Source organism: Schistocerca gregaria, chromosome 2 (assembly GCF_023897955.1).
Source record: "Schistocerca gregaria isolate iqSchGreg1 chromosome 2, iqSchGreg1.2, whole genome shotgun sequence".
In the NCBI taxonomy this organism is placed as follows: Eukaryota; Metazoa; Arthropoda; class Insecta; order Orthoptera; family Acrididae; genus Schistocerca; species Schistocerca gregaria.
This window is the reverse complement of record NC_064921.1, coordinates 759,382,485-759,405,991: the sequence shown is the minus strand read 5'-3', so window position 1 is coordinate 759,405,991 and position 23,507 is coordinate 759,382,485. Positions and strand designations below refer to the sequence as shown.

Sequence of the window (23,507 nt, the reverse complement as noted above, 5' to 3'; positions counted from 1 at the left end):
AAATAATAGAATGAGTAAATGTAGGCAGTTTCCATGTAATTGAGTCTTTGAACAATCAACAGGCACATGAACAAGACTCAAAACCTTACTGAGCTTTCAGACAATGTCCTCATTCAGAATTAATTAATACAGAACACACATACAAATGCACAGTTATATTGTCTGTGCTCTGTGATTTGATTCCTCCCCCAGTTCTTATCTCACATACTCTTCATATATGTTGTTGTTGTTGTGGTCTTCAGTCCTGAGACTGGTTTGATGCAGCTCTCCATGCTACTCTATCCTGTGCAAGCTTCTTCATCTCCCAGTACCTACTGCAACCTACATCCTTCTGAATCTGCTTAGTGTACTCATCTCTCGGTCTCCCTCTACGATTTTTACCCTCCACACTGCCGTCCAATGCTAAATTTGTGATCCCTTGATGCCTCAAAACATGTCCTACTAACCGATCCCTTCTTCTAGTCAAGTTGTGCCACAAACTTCTCTTCTCCCCAATCCTATTCAATACCTCCTCATTACTTACGTGATCTATCCACCTTATCTTCAGTATTCTTCTGTAGCACCACATTTCGAAAGCTTCTATTCTCTTCTTGTCCAAACTAGTTATCGTCCATGTTTCACTTCCATACATGGCTACACTCCAAACAAATATTTTCAGAAATGATTTCCTGACACTTAAATCTATATTCGATGTTAACAAATTTCTCTTCTTCAGAAACGCTTTCCTTGCCATTGCCAGTCTACATTTTATATCCTCTCTACTTTGACCATCATCAGTTATTTTACTTCCTAAATAGCAAAACTCCTTTACTACTTTAAGTGTCTCATTTCCTAATCTAATTCCCTCAGCATCACCCGATTTAATTGGACTACATTCCATTATCCTCGTTTTGCTTTTGTTGATGTTCATCTTATATACTCCTCTCAAGACACTGTCCATTCCGTTCAACTGCTCTTCCAAGTCCTTTGCTGTCTCTGACAGAATTACAATGTCATCGGCGAACCTCAAAGTTTTTACTTCGTCTCCATGAATTTTAATACCTACTCCAAATTTTTCTTTTGTTTCCTTTACTGCTTGCTCAATATACAGATTGAATAACATCGGGGAGAGGCTACAGCCCTGTCTCACTCCTTTCCCAACCACTGCTTCCCTTTCATGCCCCTTGACTCTTATGACTGCCATCTGGTTTCTGTACAAATTGTAAATAGCCTTTCGCTCCCTGTATTTTACCCCTGCCATCTTTAGAATTTGAAAAAGAGTATTCCAGTCAACATTGTCAAAAGCTTTCTCTAAGTCTACAAATGCTAGAAACGTAGGTTTGCCTTTTCTTAATCTTTCTTCTAAGATAAGTCGTAAGGTCAGTATTGCCTCACGTGTTCCAACATTTCGACGGAATCCAAACTGATCCTCCCCGAGGTCTGCATCTACCAGTTTTTCCATTCGTCTGTAAAGAATTCGCGTTAGTATTTTGCAGCCGTGGCTTATTAAACTGATAGTTCGGTAATTTTCACATCTGTCAGCACCTGCTTTCTTTGGGATTGGAATTATTATATTCTTCTTGAAGTCTGAGGGTATTTCGCCTGTCTCATACATCTTGCTCACCAGCTGGTAGAGTTTTGTCATGACTGGCTCTCCCAAGGCCGTCAGTAGTTCTAATGGAATGTTGTCTACTCCCGGGGTCTTGTTTCGACTCATGTCTTTCAGTATTCTGTCGAACTCTTCACACAGTATCATGTCTCCCATTTCATCTTCATCTACATCCTCTTCCATTTCCATAATATTGTCCTCAAGAACATCGCCCCTGTATTGACCCTCTATATACTCCCACCACCTTTCTGCTTTCACTTCTTTGCTTAGAACTGGGCTGCCATCTGAGCTCTTGATATTCATACACGTGGTTCTCTTCTCTCCAAAGGTCTCTTTAATTTTCCTGTAGGCAGTATCTATTTTACCCCTAGTGAGATAAGCTTCTACATCCTTACATTTGTCCTCTAGCCATCCCTGTTTAGCCATTTTGCACTTCCTGTCGATCTCATTTTTGAGACGTTTGTATTCCTTTTTGCCTGCTTCATTTACTGCATTTTTATATTTTCTCCTTTCATCAATTAAATTCAATATTTCTTCTGTTACCCAAGGATTTCTAGCAGCCCTCGTCTTTGTACCTACTTTATCCTCTGCTGCCTTCACTACTACATCCCTCAGAGCTACCCATTCTTCTTCTACTGTATTTCTTTCCCCTATTCCTGTCAATTGTTCCCTTATGCTCTCTCTGAAACTCTGTACAACCTCTGGTTCTTTCAGTTTATCCAGGTCCCATCTCCTTAATTTCCCACATTTTTGCAGTTTCTTCAGTTTTAATCTACAGGTCATAACCAATAGATTGTGGTCAGAGTCCACATCTGCCCCTGGAAATGTCTTACAACTTAAAACCTGGTTCCTAAATCTCTGTCTTACCATTATATAATCTATCTGATACCTTTTAGTATCTCCAGGGTTCTTCCACGTATACAACCTTCTTCCACGTATACAACCTTCTTCATATATAATGAAGCAAAATTGAAGCACTTGAAAGTATTTATTTGTCTCCATAAAAGCAATCTAGGACGACAAGGATATTTTTCTAGATCTGGCTACGAAAGAGCTTTGTTTAGGTAAACAGGTGCATTTCTTTTTTGGTCTGTTTCTCCTGTATGTCAGCTCTTTGTGCACTGGGACTAATGTTCCCAGTGAGTAGATTCTATACATAATGTATACTTCTGGAAACTTTTTGAACTACCCATGCACAGTTGCTGTAACCATTATTTAGTATACCCACCAGCAGATACTGAGATGGATGCAGATGAGCTGGCATGGATATTGCAGCAAAACAGTACAGAACGCTGTCGCTTAGTGTGTGCAAGGCACTGTATGGGCAAAACCACTCTCCCAGGTGATCACCTGCTGGCCTCATTAGGCCTGACCAAGTAGCTCTTATGAGACATTTACCTCAGATGTGGCCTTTACCTTGCGCCATGCTCTGTTTTCCATGTGCTTGGCTTACTTTGTCACTCACACTGATGGCATTTTGTTTGCTTCATGTTCATCTCTGTGATGTTGGGATGCTCTGCTCTCCTGGAGATTGATTCACATATCCAGTTTCTTTCCCTCATTCCAGTTTCAGCTCCCCATGTTTGTATTTGGGCCTCCATTGGCCAGCATTGGCCATTTTGTGCCAACAGTCATGATTTTGTGGCATTGTCATGTCTGTACAGATACAAAACACTGGATTGAACACTCGATATTTTCCAACCCAAACTTCAGTGAAAGTCAAGAAGATGACAAATTTGGTGAACAGGATGGGTTCTCTTATAGTACATTCTATGAATTACTTGTCTTTCATACACCAGAACACCTTTGTAGGCAGGTGTGTTGTCCAGATTTGTCTATATTTTATTTTTCTTTCTGCAATCTAGCCATTTTCTTTTAAATTTTCATCTCACTGGTCCAGCGGCTACTAATTGTTTTACCCATTGCTTGGAGTTTAAGAAGGAAAAATACCTTCTGCAGTCCAAAATCGAGTGGCCACAACCTTTCGGTTTTTTACTTTCTCCCTCCCCCCCTTCCTCTCTCACTCTCCCTCTCTCTCTCTCTCTCTCTCTCTCTCTCTCTCTCCGGTGACTACCACACGGGATCTTTAATTGAAGTTACACTCCTGGAAATTGAAATAAGAACACCGTGAATTCATTGTCCCCGGAAGGGGAAACTTTATTGACACATTCCTGGGGTCAGATACATCACATGATCACACTGACAGAACCACAGGCACATAGACACAGGCAACAGAGCATGCACAATGTCGGCACTAGTACAGTGTATATCCACCTTTCGCAGCAATGCAGGCTGCTATTCTCCCATGGAGACGATCGTAGAGATGCTGGATGTAGTCCTGTGGCACGGCTTGCCATGCCATTTCCACCTGGCGCCTCAGTTGGACCAGCGTTCGTGCTGGACGTGCACACCGCGTGAGACAACGCTTCATCCAGTCCCTAACATGCTCAATGGGGGACAGATCCGGAGATCTTGCTGGCCACAGTAGTTGACTTACACCTTCTAGAGCACGTTGGGTGGCACGGGATACATGCGGATGTGCATTGTCCTGTTGGAACAGCAAGTTCCCTTGCCGGTCTAGGAATGGTAGAACGATGGGTTCGATGACGATTTGGATGTACCGTGCACTATTCAGTGTCCCTCGACGATCACCAGAGGTGTACGGCCAGTGTAGGAGATCGCTCCCCACACCATGATGCCGGGTGTTGGCCCTGTGTGCCTCGGTCGTATGCAGTCCTGATTGTGGCGCTCACCTGCATGGCGCCAAACACGCATACAACCATCATTGGCACCAAGGCAGAAGCGACTCTCATCGCTGAAGACGACATGTCTCCATTCATCCCTCCATTCACGCCTGTCGCGACATCACTGGAGGCGGGCTGCACGATGTTGGGGCGTGAGCGGAAGACGGCCTAATGGTGTGCGGGACCGTAGCCCAGCTTCATGGAGACGGTTGCGAATGGTCCTCGGCGATACCCCAGGAGCAACAGTGTCCCTAATTTGCTGGGAAGTGGCGGTGCGGTCCCCTACGGCAGTGCGTAGGATCCTACGGTCTTGGCGTGCATCCGTGCGTCACTGCGGTCCGGTCCCAGGTCGACGGGCACGTGCACCTTCCGCCGACCACTGGCGACAACATCGATGTACTGTGGAGACCTCACGCCCCACGTGTGGAGCAATTCGGCGGTACATCCACCCGGCCTCCCGCATGCCCACTATACGCCCTCGCTCAAAGTCCGTCAACTGCACATACGGTTCACGTCGACGCTGTCGCCGCATGCTACCAGTTTTAAAGACTGCGATGGAGCTCCGTATGCCACGGCAAACTGGCTGACACTGACGGCGGCGGTGCACAAATGCTGCGCAGCTAGCGCCATTCGACGGCCAACACCGCGGTTCCTGGTGTGTCCGCTGTGCCGTGCGTGTGATCATTGCTTGTACAGCCCTCTCGTAGTGTCCGGAGCAAGTATGGTGGGTCTGACACACCGGTGTCAATGTGTTCTTTTTTCCATTTCCAGGAGTGTATATTCTGCAGTGGCAAATTGTGACATGACATTTGTTGACTTGACATGTTTAAATAATCAATGCATTGGCCGAGAAGATTATTTCTGTATTTGCTACTCATCAGGAGTCAACTAATGCATCACATGTCTTGCAGTGAATTTTCTCCTAGTTAATTAAAATGAAAAAAAACTGTATTTTTGCTTCTTGTGTGCATACGGCATTAGCTATTTCATACATCTGTAACCAATAATTGTCCACTAACATGTTATACGCTATATTGATTTTTTTCATTATCTGGTTGCAGTTTTGAGGTGTCTTTCAGAGGAATTATCTTGAAGGGAAGTATGATCATCCTTGATTTCTGGCACCTTTTTGTTGACAGTGACGGAGCATACTCCTGAGTTCTTGGTTTCCGTAACCCAGCTGTGACAAAGAATTTTACCACAGCACCTTATTCCAGTGTATCCAGTTAAATAAAATACACACAAAATAAAAATTAGAAAGTAGAACGATTTAAACTATTCTGCAGATAAGTTGAACTTGACTTACATTATTTCCAGAATGTATCAACGTAACAAAGGCAAAATTTCAATGATATTAATACCATGTGTGTGCCAGCCTTTGCTCTTATATAGCCTCTAAATGTTATCTGCAATCATATGTAGCTTATCACAGACAGTAAGTAACTGTAATTGGGGGGGGGGGGGGGGGGGCATTAGCTGGGGGTATTTGAAATTATTTAATTTTATATATAAAGTGGAGTTGCACTGGTAATAATGAAAAAGAAAATTTGTAATTATTAAATATGGTGTATTTGAGGTTAAAAATATTATTTCTTACTTCCAACAGAACACGTGGTCTCAATTATTGCAAGTATGCTGCGCAACTGTCGGGGACCACAGCGCCAAAGATTGTTAAATAAGTTTACGGAGAATGATCATGAAAAAGTCGATCGACTTTTAGAATTGCATTTTAAATATCTGGAGAAGGTTGAGCAGGTGGACGCAGAGCTAGACCGCGAGCGAAAGGTATGGAATGAAATACAAATTCTCATCAACTTTATAATGAAACAGGTTAAAAGTTTCTTTAATTTTACTTTATATGTTGTCTGCAACAACAACAACAACAACATTACTACTACTACTACTACTACTACTACTACTACTACTCCTCTATGTACAAGATTTATCATCAGTGTTTGCAACAATATATTTGTATCAGGAAGATTATATCTAAAATGAAATTAGAGTTAAATACAGGTAGGAAAACAAACTCTGACAGCAAGTTACACTTTTTGCAGAAACCTGTGATTTCTTTGAAATACAGACTGGGGACAGGCAGGGAGATGAATTATCCCCAATTGTCTTCAATACTGTCCTGTAGAAAATAATGAAACCCTAGGAAAAAGTGCTGAAGTTGGGAGGACTAAGTGAAATACCCCTTGGTAAAAAGGAAGCCACATGGAAAATAAGTGATTAGCTTTTTCCAATGACCTTGCCCTTTCAGCCTGAAAACAAGAAGGATGTGCAAAGAATGCTGGAGATCTTGCATGAAATTGCTGGAAAACAGGTCTGAGAGGCCCATATGAAAAGACAGAGTATATGGAACACAGACATCATGGGAAGAAATACTTGAATGTAAAACTTGGGAAGATTAACAGGACAGACTGAGGAGAACGGAGTCAACCCAGTGGACTGGATAAAGAGGCTGTCAAAGGAAGAGCCAGAAAATTGTACTTTGCTTACAAACTAACACAGAACAGGTACAAACTGAGCAATATCCTACAAGGCCAAAATCAGGCACTATAATTCAGCTTTAAAACCAGAGGGACTCTGCTTCGAAGCATCTTATTTTAAATGAGAAGACAATTGAAAGGATTTGAAAAGATGGAAAGGAAGTATCTCGGAAGTTGTCGGGCGCCAGAAGACTACTGTAAAACGTAGAAGAATGAAAAAATGAGGAGTTCTACAAGTAGACCAAATAGATCATGTACACAATGCAGAAATGACAGTTGAAGTTTCATGGCCACGTAGCAAAAATAGATGAAAACCACAGGAATGAGAACATTTTCACTTATGAGATGTGATCAAAAAGCAACAGGAATGTTTTAATTTTGTAGACCTTATACATCCGATTTTCAGTTTTTTTCATCTTATTGGTCCACATACTCCTGATGTATATTTGCATTTTCAGCTGTTTTGAATATTTAGTTTATTGTTGACACTCAAAAGGTTAGGCATGTTTTCGAGTACTCAGCAAATTTTTACGTTTGAATAAGATGGATCAAAGAATATGCATTAAATTTTACTCGAAAAATGTAATAAAGCGCAGCTCTGCATTCAAAATGTTGCCTGTGGCTTTTGGCAAACATACTATGAGTAAGACAAGAATTTATGAGTGGTATAAACATTTCAAACAGGGTCAAGAAGATATTGAAGATGACGACCACACTAGATGCCCTAGTACATCAAATACTGATGACATTGTGGAAGAAGTAAAGAAAATGGTTCTGGAAAATCGCCAAATCACCATCGGAGAGGTTGCTAAGATGATGACATATCCTTTGGCTCATTTCAAGTAATTGTTTTGGATGTTTTAGGCATGAAATGTGTAGCAAGAAAGTTTGTTCTGAACTTGTTGAATTTTGACCAAAAATGATGCCACGTATATATTGCTCAGGGGTTGCTGAATGAAGTTGACAGTGATCCTGAACTTCTAAAGAAGGTTTAACATGTGACAAAACATGAGCATATGGGTAATGATGTCGAAAACAAGGCCCAATTGTCCCAATGGAAACTATCTGAAGAGCCAAGACCGAAAAGAATTTGACAAATTCAGTCATTTGAAGGTTCTTCTCACTGTTTTCTTCAATTAAAATGGTATAGTGCCTCATGAATTCCTGCTTCATGGTTGTACAGTCGATAATGAATACTACCTGAAAGTTATGTGGCAGTTGTGTGAAGGAATCCGAAGAAAACAGCCAGCATTGTGGCAAAACCACTTGTGGAAATAACTTCATGATAATGCTCCCACTCACACCTCAGTGCTTGTTTGTAATTTTCTGGAAAAAAAAAAATTGCGAAAACATTATGTTGGCTCAGCCACTGTATTCACTGGACATGCCCTCTGTGATTTCTCTCTGTTCCTGAGGCTGAAGAGAATTGTGAAAGGACGTCGTATTGCCATCATTGATGAGATAAAAACAGAATCACCAAAGAAGCTGGACACCATAACGAAAAATGAGTTCCAGGAGTGCTTCCAAGTGTGGAAAAAGTACTGGCACAAGTCTATTATATCTGAGGAACATTACTTTGCAGGGGACGAAGTTGTTGTTGATCAGTAAATGAAGATTCTTTAAGAAAAACAAAAATTCCCTTTACTTTTTGATCACACTTCATATTTATGTTTATCTGTCCTGTACATGTGAGATGGTGATGTTTCAGTGTAAATAATTAAATCTGACAGAAAAGTTATGCAAAAGGAACTTGCAAAATTATATACAGAATATTTAAGAAAGATGATAATGCCAGGAAACTGGAACATTGTTGTAATTATTCTCATTCACACGTCAGGAGATAAACAAGACAGATAACTACAAACCCATCAGCTTCGTATTCATAATATATATGGTAGTCACTAAAATTATTACCAACTGTGGAGAGAAAAATGTGAGTTTTAAAAATAGGAAGTATCAAGCCAGCTTTAGAATTGAATACAGCAAAATGGACTACTTAAAAGTAGTGAACAGGTTATGAAACTTCCTGAGAGATTAAAACTGTGTTCCGGACCAAGACTCGAACTCGAGACCTGCCTTTCGAGGGCAAGTGCTCTACCGACTGAGTTACCAAGCATGACTCACGACCCGTCCTAACAGCTTTACTTCCACCAGTACCTTGTCTCCTACCTTCCAAATTTCAGTGAGCAGAACTATAGAGTCTGATTTTGAGAAGGCTTTTGACTCCTTGGTCAACAATATTGGTACTGCCAATCTCTGAGAAGAAGTAAATTTGATCAGTCTGTGCTAATACATTGAATACATGTTTAAGTCATCTGTCATCTGACTGGTTTGATGCAGCCCGCTACAAATTCTCATGTTGAGCTAATTTCTTCACCTCAGTATAGCAACCACCCTATATCCTCGGTTATTTCTACATCTACACCGATACTCCACAATCCACTTTATGGCACGTCGCAAAGGGTACACTGTACCACTATTAGTCATTTCCTTTCCTGTTCCTCTCGCAAATAGAACAAGGGAAAAATGACTGTCTCTATGCCTCCTTAAGAGCCCTCATTTCTCGTACCTTATCTTTGTGGCATGTTAGAGGCAACAGAATCATTCTTCAGTCAGCTTCAAATGCTGGTTGTCTAATTTTTCTGAATAGTGTTCCTCCAAAAGAATATCGCCTTCTTTCCAGGGATTCACATTTGAATTCTCGAAGCATCTCTGTAACACTTGTATGTTGTTCGAATCTAACAGTAACAAATCTGGCTACCCGCCTCTGATTTGCTTGGGTGTCTTCTTTTAATCTGACCTGGAATAGATCCCAAACACTTGAGCAGTACTCAAGAATAGGTTCCACGTTTATGCGGTCTCCTTTACAGGTGAACCACACTTTCCTAGAATTATCCCAATAAATCGAAGTTGACCATTTGCCTCCCACACAATAATCATCACACGCTTGTTCCATTTCATATTGCTTTGCCGCATTAAGCCCGGATATTTAAACCATGTGTTTGTTTCAAGCAGGGCACTACTAATGCTGTATCCCAACATTATGGGTTTGTTTTCCCTACTCATCCACATTAACTTACATTTTTTCCACATTTAAAGCTAACTGGCATTCATCACACTAAATAGAAATTTTGTCTGTCATGTTGTATCCTTCTGTAATCACTCAACTTTGACAACTTACCATTCACCATAGCATCATCAGCAAACAACCATATACCACTACCCACCTTGTCCGCCAAGTCATTTATGTGTATAGAGAATAACAGTGGCCCTATCACATTTCCCTGGGGCACCCCTGATGATACCTTTGTCTCTGATAAACATTCGCCATTGAGGACAACATACTGTGTTTTATAACTTAAAAAGTCTTCGAGCTACTCACATATTTGTGAACCTGTTCCATATGCCGTACCTTCTCTAACTGCCTGCAGTGGGGCAGTGTATCAAATGCTTTCAAAAAATCTAGAAATGTGGGATCTGTGTGTTGTCCTTCATCTGTAGTTCACAGTATATCATGAGAAAAGGGCAAATTCAAATTTCGCACAAACGATGCTTTGTAAAACCATACTGATTCATGAACATAAAGGTTTTATACAAACTGATGTTAGGAGTATTGGCCGGTAATTTTGTGGGTCCATTATTTTGCCCTTCTTATACACAGGAGAGACTGGAAACAGTTGCTTGGGAATTTGCGCTGGGCTAGAGCTTCATAATAAATACAAGCTAAGTAATGGGCCATTGCCTTAGAATACTCTTTGAAAAACGAAATTGGGACTACATACGGACTTAATGACTTATTTGTTTATTGGATGTATTCTGATCTCTGTCTTCCTCTGCTGTTTTTACCCTTGCAGCTCCTTCTAGTGTTATGAAAATTATCCGGTGGTGTTGTCATGTATGTCCTTGTCCTGTCTTCTTGTCAATGTTGAACATATGTTTCTTTTTCTCGAATCTGTAGAAAAGTGCCTCATTTCTGATCATATCAGTACATCTAATTTTCAACATTGTTTTATAGTACATAGTACGTTTATTTTATAGACATCTTCTGTAAGGTTACCATTTCACTAAAGTATTCATGAAGTTCATAAGCAATATTGTTATTACTTTTCAGGATGGTGAGGATGAAGATGATGACAGCAATTACTTGCGGCGACTTGAAGGTGGTCTGTTCACATTACAGCTTGTAGATTATATTATATTGGAAGTATGTACAGGAGGTCCCAGCTCCATCAAGCAGCGAGTAACTCAAATCCTGAATTTGAGGGGTGGCTCAGTGAAAACGATAAGGCATGTTATGAGAGGTAAGTTTAATCCAATGCTATGATAAGACATAAACATGACATCGTATGATGTGTGTACCAATAATGAGTTTACTGACATGTTGTTGTTGTGGTTTTCAGTCCTGAGACTGGTTTGATGCAGCTCACCATGCTACTCTATCCTGTGCAAGCCTCTTCATCTCCCAGTACTTACTGCAACCTACATCCTTCTGAATCTGCTTAGTGTATTCATCTCTTGGTTTCCCTCTATGATTTTTACCCTCCACGCTGCCCTCCAATACTAAATTGGTGATCCCTTGATGCCTCAGAACATGTCCTACCAACCGATCCCTTCTTCTGGTCAAGTTGTGCCACAAACTTCTCTTCTCCCCAATCCTCTTCAATACTTCCTCATTAGTTATGTGATCTACCCATCTAATCTTCAGCATTCTTCTGTAGCACCACATTTCGAAAGCTTCTATTCTCTTCTTGTCCAAACTATTTATTGTCCATGTTTCACTCCCATACATGGCTACACTCCATAAAAATACTTTCAGAAATGACTTCCTGACACTTAAATCTATACTCGATGTTAACAAATTTCTCTTCTTCAGAAACACTTTCCTTGCCATTGCCAGTCTACATTTTATATCCTCTCTACTTCGACCATCATCAGTTATTTTGCTCCCCAAATAGCAAAACTCCTTTACTACTTTAAGTGTCTCATTTCCTAATCTAATTCCCTCAGCATCACCCAACTTAAATCGACTACATTCCATTATCCTCGTTTTGCTTTTGTTGATGTTCATCTTATATCCTCTATTCAAGACACTATCTATTCCGTTCAACTGCTCTTCCAAGTCCTTTGCTGTCTCTGACAGAATTACAATGTCATCGGCAAACCTCAAAGTTTTTATTTCTTGTCTGTGGATTTTAATACCTACTCCGAATTTTTCTTTTGTTTCCTTTACTGCTTGCTCAATATCCAGATTGAACAACATCGGGGAGAGGCTACAACCCTGTCTCACTCCCTTCCCAACCACTGCTTCCTTTTCTTGTCCCTCGACTCTTATAAATGCCATCTGGTTTCTGTACAAATTGCAAATAGCCTTTCTCTCCCTGTATTTTACACCTGCCACCTTTAGAATTTGAAAGAGAGTATTCCAGTCAACATTGTCAAAAGCTTTCTCTAAGTCTACAAATGCTAGAAATGTAGGTTTGCCCTTCCTTAATCATCTTTCTTCTAAGATAAGTCGTAGGGTCAATATTGCCTCACGTGTTCCAATATTTCTATGGAATCCAAACTGATCTTCCCCGAGGTCGGCTTCTACAAGTTTTTCCATTCGTCTGTAAAGAATTCGCGTTAGTATTTTGCAGCTGTGACTTATTAAACTGACAGTTCGATAATTTTCACATCTGTCAACACCTGCTTTCTTTGGGATTGCACATATTTTTTCTATATTCACAGCCCTTGTTGTATTCTGGAAACAGTTTATCTCCAGTTCTACAGATTTATGTAATTTATTCTCTTGTTTAGTGAGAAGACATCACATCCATTCACTGTTTTTTTGTGGTGAGTTGGAGGGCACATGGCACTTTCTTTAATTGTGCAATGTAATTAAAAGTGGCAGGAAGGAAAGCTTTCTGGTTAAATGATATATGTTATGAAGAATCAAGGAATACTGATTGGCAGCCTGTGTAGGTGAATCTCAAACGAGTCAGAAGTTTCCCTCCAACATAATCCGTTAAAAAATGAGGAATTGTAACAGTCCCGGAGTTGTTCAGCGAAGAAACAAGCACCAATTGTTAGTAAACTCATTGACAAATATGTGACTTACTAATTGTTGTGCATGTTCTACAGAAAAGAACATACTTCATTAAATTTTCATTCCCTCACTGCAACAAATGACATAAAACACAATCAAGGCCAACATAGACAGCTTACTTACATGTCTCATCTCTGCTTGTCAGCTGCATCCTTTATGCTGTCCAGGTGTAAAGTGCCCGATGGCTGGCTGCTCTCTCTCCTATTGGCACCCAGCACTTGTCATTTATGTAGGAAATCTGGGTTGTGTGTCTGAAGTCACCAATGTCACCATTTCATCAAGCGACTGCTAGATTGTGAATATAAACTCTTCCATTCAGTATATAATTTACCACTTCCTCACTCTACATTGTAACTCCTATCTTTTTCTGAATCAGACTGTGTGTCTGACAACATGCATGTTATTTTTTTATGGTTCTACTGATCTGCTACCACCCAGGCGTAACTGTCTCTGAGGCTGTAGCTAAGTAGCTGAACTATGTTTCACTACATTGAATTCCTTCAAAATTGTGACTTCCCGACTTATTCAATCTTGTATAATTAAATTATTCACTAATGTCAGCTGCAAATAATCTTTACTTGACTGTGAAATGGTTTCATTGGCAAGTGTTAGTTAAAAAATGTGTACTAATTTGATCACTATTTTAGTAACTCTTGAATACAGTGCAGTTGGCACTGATGAGTATAACCATATTTTAAGAGTATTATGAAAGGATAAATGGCTACTCACTATAAAGATGACATGTTGAGTTACAAACAGGCACAACGAAAAGACTGTTACACATAAGCTTTCAGCTGAAGCCTTCTTCAGAAAAGAAAAAGAAAAACAAACTCTCTCTCTCTCTCTCTCTCTCTCTCTCTCTCTCTCTGTCTCTCCCCCCTTCTCTCTCTCTCTCTCTCTCTCTCTCTCTCTCTCTCTCTCTCTCTCTCTCTCCTGCCACTCTGGCCAGAAGACAACTGAATTGTGTCAAATGGGAGCAACAGTATGGAGTGGAGCAGGGAAAGGGGGAGGGATAGCAGGGTACAGGTGGGGAAGGAGGAATCAGCAATCAGCACAGCCTGGCAGAGCGTGCAGGGGGTAGAAGTGGCAGGACAAAATTGTCAAGCACATCATTAGGAGAAAGAGGGGGAGTGGGGTGGGGAGCAGAAAGGAGAGTAGCAGATAAGGGGAAAAGACTAGCAGGTGCACCAGCAGGGAATAGTGCACAATGAGGGTGCAGCAATGCAAATTGGGAGAAGATGGCAGGACAGAGTGGTTGAAAACAACTGGGTGGAGATGGTGGGGACTTTAGGGTACTGTAGGTTGAGGCCAGAATGATTTTGGAAGTGAAGAATTTGTTGTAAGGATAACTTCCATCTGTACAGTGCATGAAAGCTGGAGATGAAGGGAAGAATCCAGATGGCACGGATTATGAAGCAGCAGTTGAAATCTGGCAAGTTGATTAAAGACCTACAACTTCTACTACTACAAATCTACATTAAAACCCTTAAACAGTTACACAGCTACTAGTCTACTACAAACACTACAGAATTTGTTCTCTCTTTGTTCATTTATTTTGGTGCATTTAACTTTTAGATGACTGTTTCTGCCACTGGATCTGCCCTCATGGTACCCTGGTCAACAGCCATAATCTGCTGAATTCCTTGGGCGTCAGGCGCATGTCAGCAGCATTTTCACTGTAGCGAGTAATTCCACCCATCACTGTTCTGTGATCATTTGCACCAACGCAATATAGATTCTTGGGGCAATATTTCACTTGGAGATTGCTGACCTCAATCATCTTCTCTCCATCTACAGAGTATGTTTTGCCTGGGCAGCAGCTTGATTTCTTATGGTTGAATGCCTTGTGGAGACTTCCTTGGCCTTCTTGGATACTGTGGCTGCAGTATCATCCTAGATGTAGCAGGTTGACTCTCTCCTTAGTGCTGCTTTGGGATCCCATATCCTTAATTCCTAATGTCTATTATCCACTGCATCTTCATAGTCTGCAGTTCCACAATGTGTGTTCTGGTATGCCCACTCTGCCACAGGTGTAGCTATCATTCATCTGTCCTCTGATATAGATATGTGGCATAAGGGCCATGGCCAGTCAGCTAACGTACACTACTGGCCATTAAAATTGCTACACCACGAAGACGACGTGCTACAGATGTGAAATTTAACCGACAGGAAGAAGACGCTGTGATATGCAAATGGTTAGCTTTTCAGAGTATTCACACAAGGTTGGTGCCGGTGCGACACCTACATCATGTCGACATGAGGAAAGCTTCCAATCGATTTCTCATACACAAATAGCAGTTGATCGGTGTTGCCTGGTGAAACGTTGTGATGCCTCGTGTAAGGAGGAAAAATGTGTACCATCACGTTTCCGACTTTGATAAAGGTCGGATTGTAGCCTATCGTCATTGTGGTTTATCGTATCGCGACATTAATACTCACGTTGGTCGAGATCAAGTGACTGTTAGCAGAATATGGAATCGGTGGGTTCAGGAGGGTAATACGGAACGCTGAGCTGGATCCTAACAGCCTCATATCACTATCAGTTGAGATGACAGGCATCTTATCCGCATGGCTGTAACGGATCGTGCAGCCTCGTCTCGGTCCCTGAGTCAACAGAGAACAACCATCTGCATCAACAGTTCGACGACGTTTGCAGCTGCATGGACTATTGGCTCGGAGACCATGGCTGCGGTTACCCTCGACTTTGCATCACAGACAGGAGCGCCTGCGATGGTGTACTCAATGATGAACCTGGGTGCACAAATGGCAAAATGTCATTTTTTCAGATGAATCCAGGTTCTGTATACAGCATCATGATGGTCACATCCGTTTTTGGTGACATCGCAGTGAACGCACATTGGAAGCGTGTATTCGTCATCGCCATACTGGCGTATCACCTGGTGTGATGGTATGGGGTGCCATTGGTTACATGTCTCAGTCACCTCTTGTTCGCACTGATGGCACTTTGAACAGTGGACATTAAATTTCAGATGTGTTACGACCTGTGGCTCCACCCTTCGTTCGATCCCTGCGAAACCCTACATTTCAGCAGGATAATGCACGACCGCATGTTGCAGGTCCTGTACGGGCCTTTCTGGTTACAGAAAATGTTCGACTGTTGCTCTGGCCACCACATTCTCCAGATCTCTAACCAATTGAAACCGTCTGGTCAACGGTAACCGAGCAACTGGCTTGTCACAATACGCTAGTCACTACTCTTGATAAACTGTGGTATCATGTTGAAGCTGCATGGGCAGCTGTACCTGTACATGCCATCCAAGCTCTGTTTGACTCAATGCCCAGGTGTACAAGGCCGTTATTACGGCCAGATGTGGTTATTCTAGGTACTGATTTCTCTGGATCTGTGCACTCAAATTGCGTGAAAATGTAATCACATGTCAATTCTAGTATAATATATTTGTCCATTGAATACCTGTGTATCATCTGCATTTCTTCTTGGTGTAGCAATTTTAATGGCCAGTAGTGTATCAATCCACTTGACTGGACGAGAAATTTAATTTTTAATCTCTGCATCATGATAGAGAGAAATTCTTATGTTTTCCTGCCAGTGCGTGAAGTGTCCCATTCATTTTGCCATAGTTGTAATATGTGATCTTTTATTGCCTTTTTCGAATTTGCCTCAGTTCCAAGCACCCTTAGTGCTTCCATTTGATTGCCTTTCTTTAACCATTAAAAGACCCCCTTTTCCTAATTTCCATGTCTAATGGGCATATTCCTAGAACTACTAAAAAAGCATGATTCGAGGTAGTGCAGTACGCGCCCGTTAATTTCAGTAGCATGCCTCATTGAACTCTTCTCACTTATTGACGCTGGGTTCACTAACCGCAGTCTATGAGCCCAGATACTCATGCCATATCCTACGGCTGTTGCTAATATAGATTGGGGGTATATTCTGATTGTCTTCAAGGGGAGCCGAAGTTGCCCATTTGCAATGGTTATAACATCATTCATCATGTTGGTATCTTTGCTGCCTGCTTCCTCTACATGATGTGCAAAGTTGTGACATTCATCCAGAAATACCCCTGGATACCTTATTACTACACTTCTCTTAATTGTTGCATCATTTAATGTTATTTTAGGGTTTCTTATTAAGTCCACTTTCAGCAGGAGGTACAGTGTTTTGTGAGGGGCTGGTGACAATTTAACACTTCAACACCTGCCCTCAAGTTCGTGAAGTGCTGCATTGCATTTGTCTTCTATAATTCTTCTGGACTCAACACTTACAATGAAGAGCATGTCATCTGCTTGTTGGTAGTCATATGAATATAAAAAGCTGAGTGAGGATTGCAGCTCCAACAGAGCTGGTACACGACAGGGCTGCTTTCACAGGTTGCCCTCCTCTGGCGTGGTAAGATAACTTGTGGCAGGACTGGAATAGGAAGTGCTGTATGTGTGAATTGGGTAAGTCTTGCACCTGGGTCTTCCATAGGATATGTTTCCAGTGGCAGGAGCTTGAGATTGGGAGTAGTATAGGGATGGACTAGGATGTTGTGGAGGTGGGGGGGGGGGGGGGGGGCACTGGAACTATACTTTTGGAGGGGGGTGGGGAGAGCCTCGGGTAGGATGTCCCTCATTTCAGGGCATGATATTCCAACCCAAACTATCCATTGTTTAACCACATTTGATGCCATTTGAGATTCATCTACTTTAAGAAACAAATTATATTTATGACAAAAACTGGCCCCAGCATCAGTACATATTTCTTCAGGCTGTAGCCATGCCTACTGGCTTACTCCAATTTGTGAAACTTTGTCAGAGGCCATAAAAAGTGGCAATTGGAGCCCATAAGTGAACTAGACATCCTGCAAAGCTCATCACTTCAGTGTGTGAGGGTTATTTGCAGCAGTTACTAAGCTGTATAACAAACTTGAAGGTAGCTGTAATTAATGAGAACTTAGACAATAATGTACAGCAAGTTTACATGAAATTATACAGTTCTAATATGAGAAACACTGAAAAAGTTGCAGATTATGCTGTTTGCCACCTTCTAGTAAAGCCATCCAAAAATCAGAACAATTGCAAAATGGTTTAGACAAGATATTTTTGTGGTATGAAAAGTGGCAATGGACCCTGAACAATAAAAAGTGTGTGGTCCTCGATACGAGTACTCCAAAAACTCTGTTACGTTTAGGTTATGTGGTAAATCTCATAAATTTAAGGGCTGTGTATTCATCTAAATACCTACAGATTACATTTATGAGCAACTTAAATTTGAACCATCACATAGAAAGTTTTGTTGTGTATGCAAATCAAAAATTGCATTTATCTGCAGAACACTTAGAAGATGCAACAAATCTGCCAGAGAGGCTGCTTGCAATTGCTTTTCTGCCCTCTTCTGGAGCGTTTCTGCACAGTATGTGATCTTTGCCAGAGGACATCAAACAAGTTCAGAGAAAGGCAACTTGTTTCCTGTTCTCATGGGGTTGGGGGGAAAATGTCACAGGTGTGATGAGTGAGGTGGGGTGGCAATAATTGAAACAAACAACAATATGGAAAGGATAGATTGCCAGTCAAAGTCAGGTGGCAGCACTTGGAGACAGTGCCCCCCCCCCCCCCTCGTGTGTGTGTGTGTGTGTGTGTGTGTGTGTGTGTGTGTGTGTGTGTGTGTGTGTGTGATCTCCTTCGGAAGAAGGACTTTGTCTGAAAGCTTAAATATTTTAACATTCTTTTTCTTTGTGCCTCGATGCGACCCAAGGTCCCCTCTTAATGATGAGTAGTGATCTGTCATTTCCATATTGTTGTTATTCTATCCTGGATTTTCCGTTGTCTAATCACTGAAACAAAGGTGTTGTTCATTGTGGCAAGATCTTTTAATGAAATTACAAGCGCCATCTTTTTCCCTCTGAATGCCATTTTGATTACTTCCACCTACGTTGGCAGAAAATACCATTGTGATAAAATAATATAATAATATAAACGTGAGCTCACACAGTTTGATTTAAGCATTCAGTTTTTCCAAGTGCTATTCAAGAGTGGAACATTAGAGAAAGAGTCTGAAAATGGTTCTATGAATTCTTTTCCATACATGTTTATATGAGTTGCAGAGTAATTGTGTAGATGTGCAGCAGTGTAACCGCACTGGAGTATCTGCCTTTGTATGTAAAATATCACCTGTAAAAACCAGTGAGTAATACAGCAGGGGAAAACTATGATTGCCTAAGATGGGAAGAGAAGGATTTTCATTTTACTGAGGTGTAGTGATTGCAGTTAATTCCAGGGACGAATGAAGAAGATATGAAAACAAAAGATAGTTTTTCAGGTACAAAGATGTATCTAATACATGTAATACGCCTGAATAAAGAGCAGGTGTGATTCCTGAAGTATGTTATGGAAATAGCAGCAACATTGATGTCTTATATTTTATAGATAAAGTCATAATTAACCATGCCCCTTTCTTCTTTCAGAGTATGCAGGAAACCTTGGAGATGCAGGTGATACGGATTGGAGAGATGTCGAACAGCAACATATACTCCAGCTTGTAGACAAATTTTAACTTTAGTCACTTGATTTGTTTTGTATGTAAATAATTGAAAGTGATTTGTAATAAAGATTTTGTTATATTTTTTTATATATTGTGTCATAATTTTATTGGTGCAAAACTTAAAATTTTCCATTGATAATTAAATTAATATTTGAAGACCAAAAAGTTGCCCCTGCCCTCACTTTTTAAGGTAGTTCAAAAAGAAACAAGCCAGAGGCTATAAAATGAAAAACTCCTGAGGGGATATAATGCCATTGCCTATAAAGGAATGTGTGGTCTGTATAAGAATGCTGAGGCTCCTAACACACTTCTGTAATGACATAGGTGCTCACCAACATCTCAGTAGATTGCTCATAGGCATGAAGTGACCTTCCACGGTATTCAGCAGACCTGAAAACAGAGAACTGAACAGAGAACTGGAGACTTCAAAAGAAGACCAAAAGCATGTAGTGCATTTCCTTACAGCAGAAAGAGTGCAGGGAACAGAAATTCATTGAGGTACGGCCCAATTGCAGATAGAGCACTGAGCATCCATTGCAGTTTCAATGCTCAATCTGACCTCTGGGACAACTGCTACCACTGTGACTTGCTGGTCTCCTGGAGTGAGGGTATCCACCTGCTGGTAAGTGGTATTGGTAACATAGTGTGGCATTCCAGATTGTTCATCAGTGGCCTTCCAGAGTTGCTTGTCCCATGCCTTGATCTTTGCAATATACATGAAGTGATCTTCATACACTCAGCCATTCTTTGGCGAATTTCCATTTCCTACACTCCTGTTGTCAGGAAATGCACTGCACCCCTTTGCTGTTCTTTTGAAGACACTATTTCTCTGTTTTTCAGCATGATGAGTGCAGAGGATGTTCAATGCATGCATGTGCCCGCTCTGTCATCACGTGAGAATGAGCCCATGTCATTCTAGAGACAAGTTAGGGCATCAGCACTTTTATAGGTACCAACCATTCTTTGCTAGGTGATGGCATGTCAATCCCTTCAGCAGTTTTCATTTGAGAGTTCCCAGTTTGTTTCTATTAGAACAGTCCTAATATTCCAACATTACAGATGGATTGAATCCAACTCAACAAGATTCGGAGATGTTACTGTTGTGGAAGTGATTCACAGAAGCACCAAAGAAACTGGTATAGACATGTGTACTCAAATACAGAAATATGTAAACAGGCATAATACAGCACTGTGGTCGGCAATGCCTATACAGGGTGTTACAAAAAGGTATGGCCAAACATTCAGGCAACATTCCTCACACACAAATAAAGAAAAGATGTTATGTGGACATGTGTCCGGAAATGCTTAATTTTCATGTTAGAGCTCATTTTAGTTTCATCAGTATGTACTGTACTTCCTCGATTCACTGCCAGTTGGCCCAATTGAAGGAAGGTAATGTTGACTTCGGTGCTTGTGTTGACATGCGACTCATTGCTCTACACTACTAGCATCAAGCACATCAGTACGTAGCCTCAACAGTTTAGTGTTCATCAGGAACGTGGTTTTGCAGTCAGTGCAATGTTTACAAATGCAGAGTTGGCAGATGCCCATTTGATGTATGGATTAGAACGGGGCAATAGCCGTGGCGCGGTACATTTGTATCGAGACAGATTTACAGAACAAATGTGTCCCGACAGGAAGATGTTCGAAGCAATTGATCGGCATCTTAGGGAGCACGGAACATTCCAGCCTATGACTCACGACTGGGGAAGACCTAGAACGATGAGGACACCTGCAATGGACGAGGCAATTCTTTGTGCAGTTGACGATAACCCTAATGTCAGCGTCAGAGAAGTTGCTGCTGTACAAGGTAACGTTGACCACGTCACTGTATGGAGAGTGCTACGGGAGAACCAGATGTTTCCGTACCATGTACAGCGTGTGCAGGCACTATCAGCAGCTGATTGGCCTCCACGGGCATACCTGATTGGCATCCAACAATGTGTCAATCCTCATTTTAGTGCAAATGTCCTCTTTAAGGTTGAGGCTTCATTCCAACGTGATCAAATTGTAAGTTTTCACAATCAACATGTGTGGGCTGACGAGAATCCGCACGCAATTGTGCAATCACGTCATCAACACAGATTTTCGGTGAACGTTTGGGCAGGCATTGTTAGTGATTGCTTGATTGTGCCCCATGTTCTTCCACCTACGCTCAATGGAACACGTTATCACGATTTCATACGGGATACTCTACCTGTGCTGGTAGGACATGTTCCTTTACACGTACGAGACAACATGTGGTTCATGCACGATGGAGCTCCTGCACATTTCAGTCGAAGTGTTCATACGCTTGTCAACAACAGATTCGGTGACCAATGGATTGGTAGATGCGGACCAATTCCATGGCCTCCACACTCTCCTGACTTCAACCCTCTTGACTTTCATTTATCGGGGCATTTGAAAGCTCTTGTCTATGCAACCCCAGACCAAATGTAGAGACTCTTCATGCTCGTATTGTGGACGGCTGTGATACAATACGCCATTCTCCAGGGATGCATCAGTGCATCAGGGATTCCGTGCGACGGAGGGTGGATGCATGTATCCTCGCTGACGGAGCACATTTTGAACATTTCCTGTACCAAAGTGTTTGAAGTCACGCTGGTACGTTCTGTTGCTGTGTTTCCATTCCATGATTATTGTGATTTGAAGAGAAGTAATAAAATGAGCTCTAACATGGAAATTAAGCATTTCCGGACAGATGTCCACATAACATATTTTCTTTCTTTTTTATGTGAGGAATGTTTCCTGAAAGTTTGGCCGTACCTTTTTGTAACACCCTGTATAGGCATTGCCGACCACAGTGCTGTATTCTGCCTGTTTACATATTTCTGTATTTGAATCCATGAACCCGGCAGGTCAGCAGGGAACTGTTCAAGCTGGTGGAGGCTCTGTAATAGTGTGGGACATGAGCTATTGGAGTGATATGAGGCCCCTGATAAGTCTAGATATGACTCTGACTGGTGACACATATGTAAGCATCCTATCTGATCACCTGCATCCATTTATCTTCATTGTGCATTCCAACGGACTTGGGCAATCCCAGTAGGACAGAGCGACACCCCACATGTCCAGAATTGCTGCAGAGTGGTTGTAGGACCACTCTTCTGAGTTTAAACTCTTCCGCTAGCCACCAAACTCACCAGACATGAACATAATTGAGCATATCTGGGATGCCTTACAACATGCTGTTCAGAAGAGATCTCCATCCTGTTGTACTCTTACGGATCTATGAACAGTCCTGCAGGATTCATGGTGTAAGTTCCCTCCAGCACTACTTCAGACATTAGTTGAGTCCATGCCATGTTGTGTGGTGGTACTTCTGCATGCTTGCGGGGGCACTACACGATAATAGGCAGCTGTACCAGTTTCTTAGGATGTTCAGTATATATGAATCACATAGTAAGTGTGGTTTTATCTTCTTCTCAACATGATCTGAAATGAGCACTGACCCACTAAATTTCATCAAAATTATAGTCCATAATCTGCATTTTTTCACAAGATTAGGTGGAAAATTCTTTCAAGTGCTTGCCGATCTTGCTTTATTTTTAATTTCTGAAGTAAAGTTGGAGAACCCCTGTTATCTCATCAAGTTCAAAGTATTCTCTAAACAATGATTCCAATTAAGCACAATTCGGATGTTTAAAAGCCTTTCTAAAAATGGAATACGAGGTGTTGCTATTGAGAATATTGTGATTAAGTCAACTTTGCATGGACACTCTTTTATCTACATTATTTCAACAGCTGGAGTTGTTATATATGTTAAATAGTGAGTAAAGAAACAAAATAGTATTGCACTTGAGTACAAAGAAGCTATTTATATTTTTTAGATGCTAAATGTGAAATTTTAAAGCTATCAAATTGCCCATATTCTGCACAGTGCTCTAACACATTCTACTTTTGAAACTTCCTGGCAGATTAAAACCGTGTGCCCGACCGAGACTCGAACTCGGGACCTTTGCCTTTCGCGGGGAAGTGCTCTACCAACTGAGCTACCGAAGCACGACTCACGCTCGGTACTCATAGCTTTACTTCTGCCAGTATCCGTCTCCTACTTTTTATTGTTGATAAATCATTATTGCTAGCTGTGCACAGC

General features: G+C 41.4%; 1 protein-coding gene across 3 annotated transcripts in view; it reads left to right on the top strand.

The window, feature by feature from the left end:
• The window catches only part of LOC126334966 (beta-catenin-like protein 1), a 99,341-nt gene extending 79,843 nt beyond the window's left edge, over positions 1–19,498 (top strand). For all 3 annotated transcript variants that reach the window (XM_049997747.1, XM_049997748.1, XM_049997749.1), the window contains exons 9-11: positions 5,939–6,117; positions 10,936–11,125; positions 19,335–19,498. In XM_049997747.1, the coding sequence (XP_049853704.1) occupies positions 5,939–6,117; positions 10,936–11,125; positions 19,335–19,423 (458 nt within the window). In that variant the 3' untranslated portion in view covers positions 19,424–19,498. The remainder of the gene's footprint in view (positions 1–5,938; positions 6,118–10,935; positions 11,126–19,334) is intronic.
• The last annotated feature ends 4,009 nt before the right edge of the window (positions 19,499–23,507 follow it).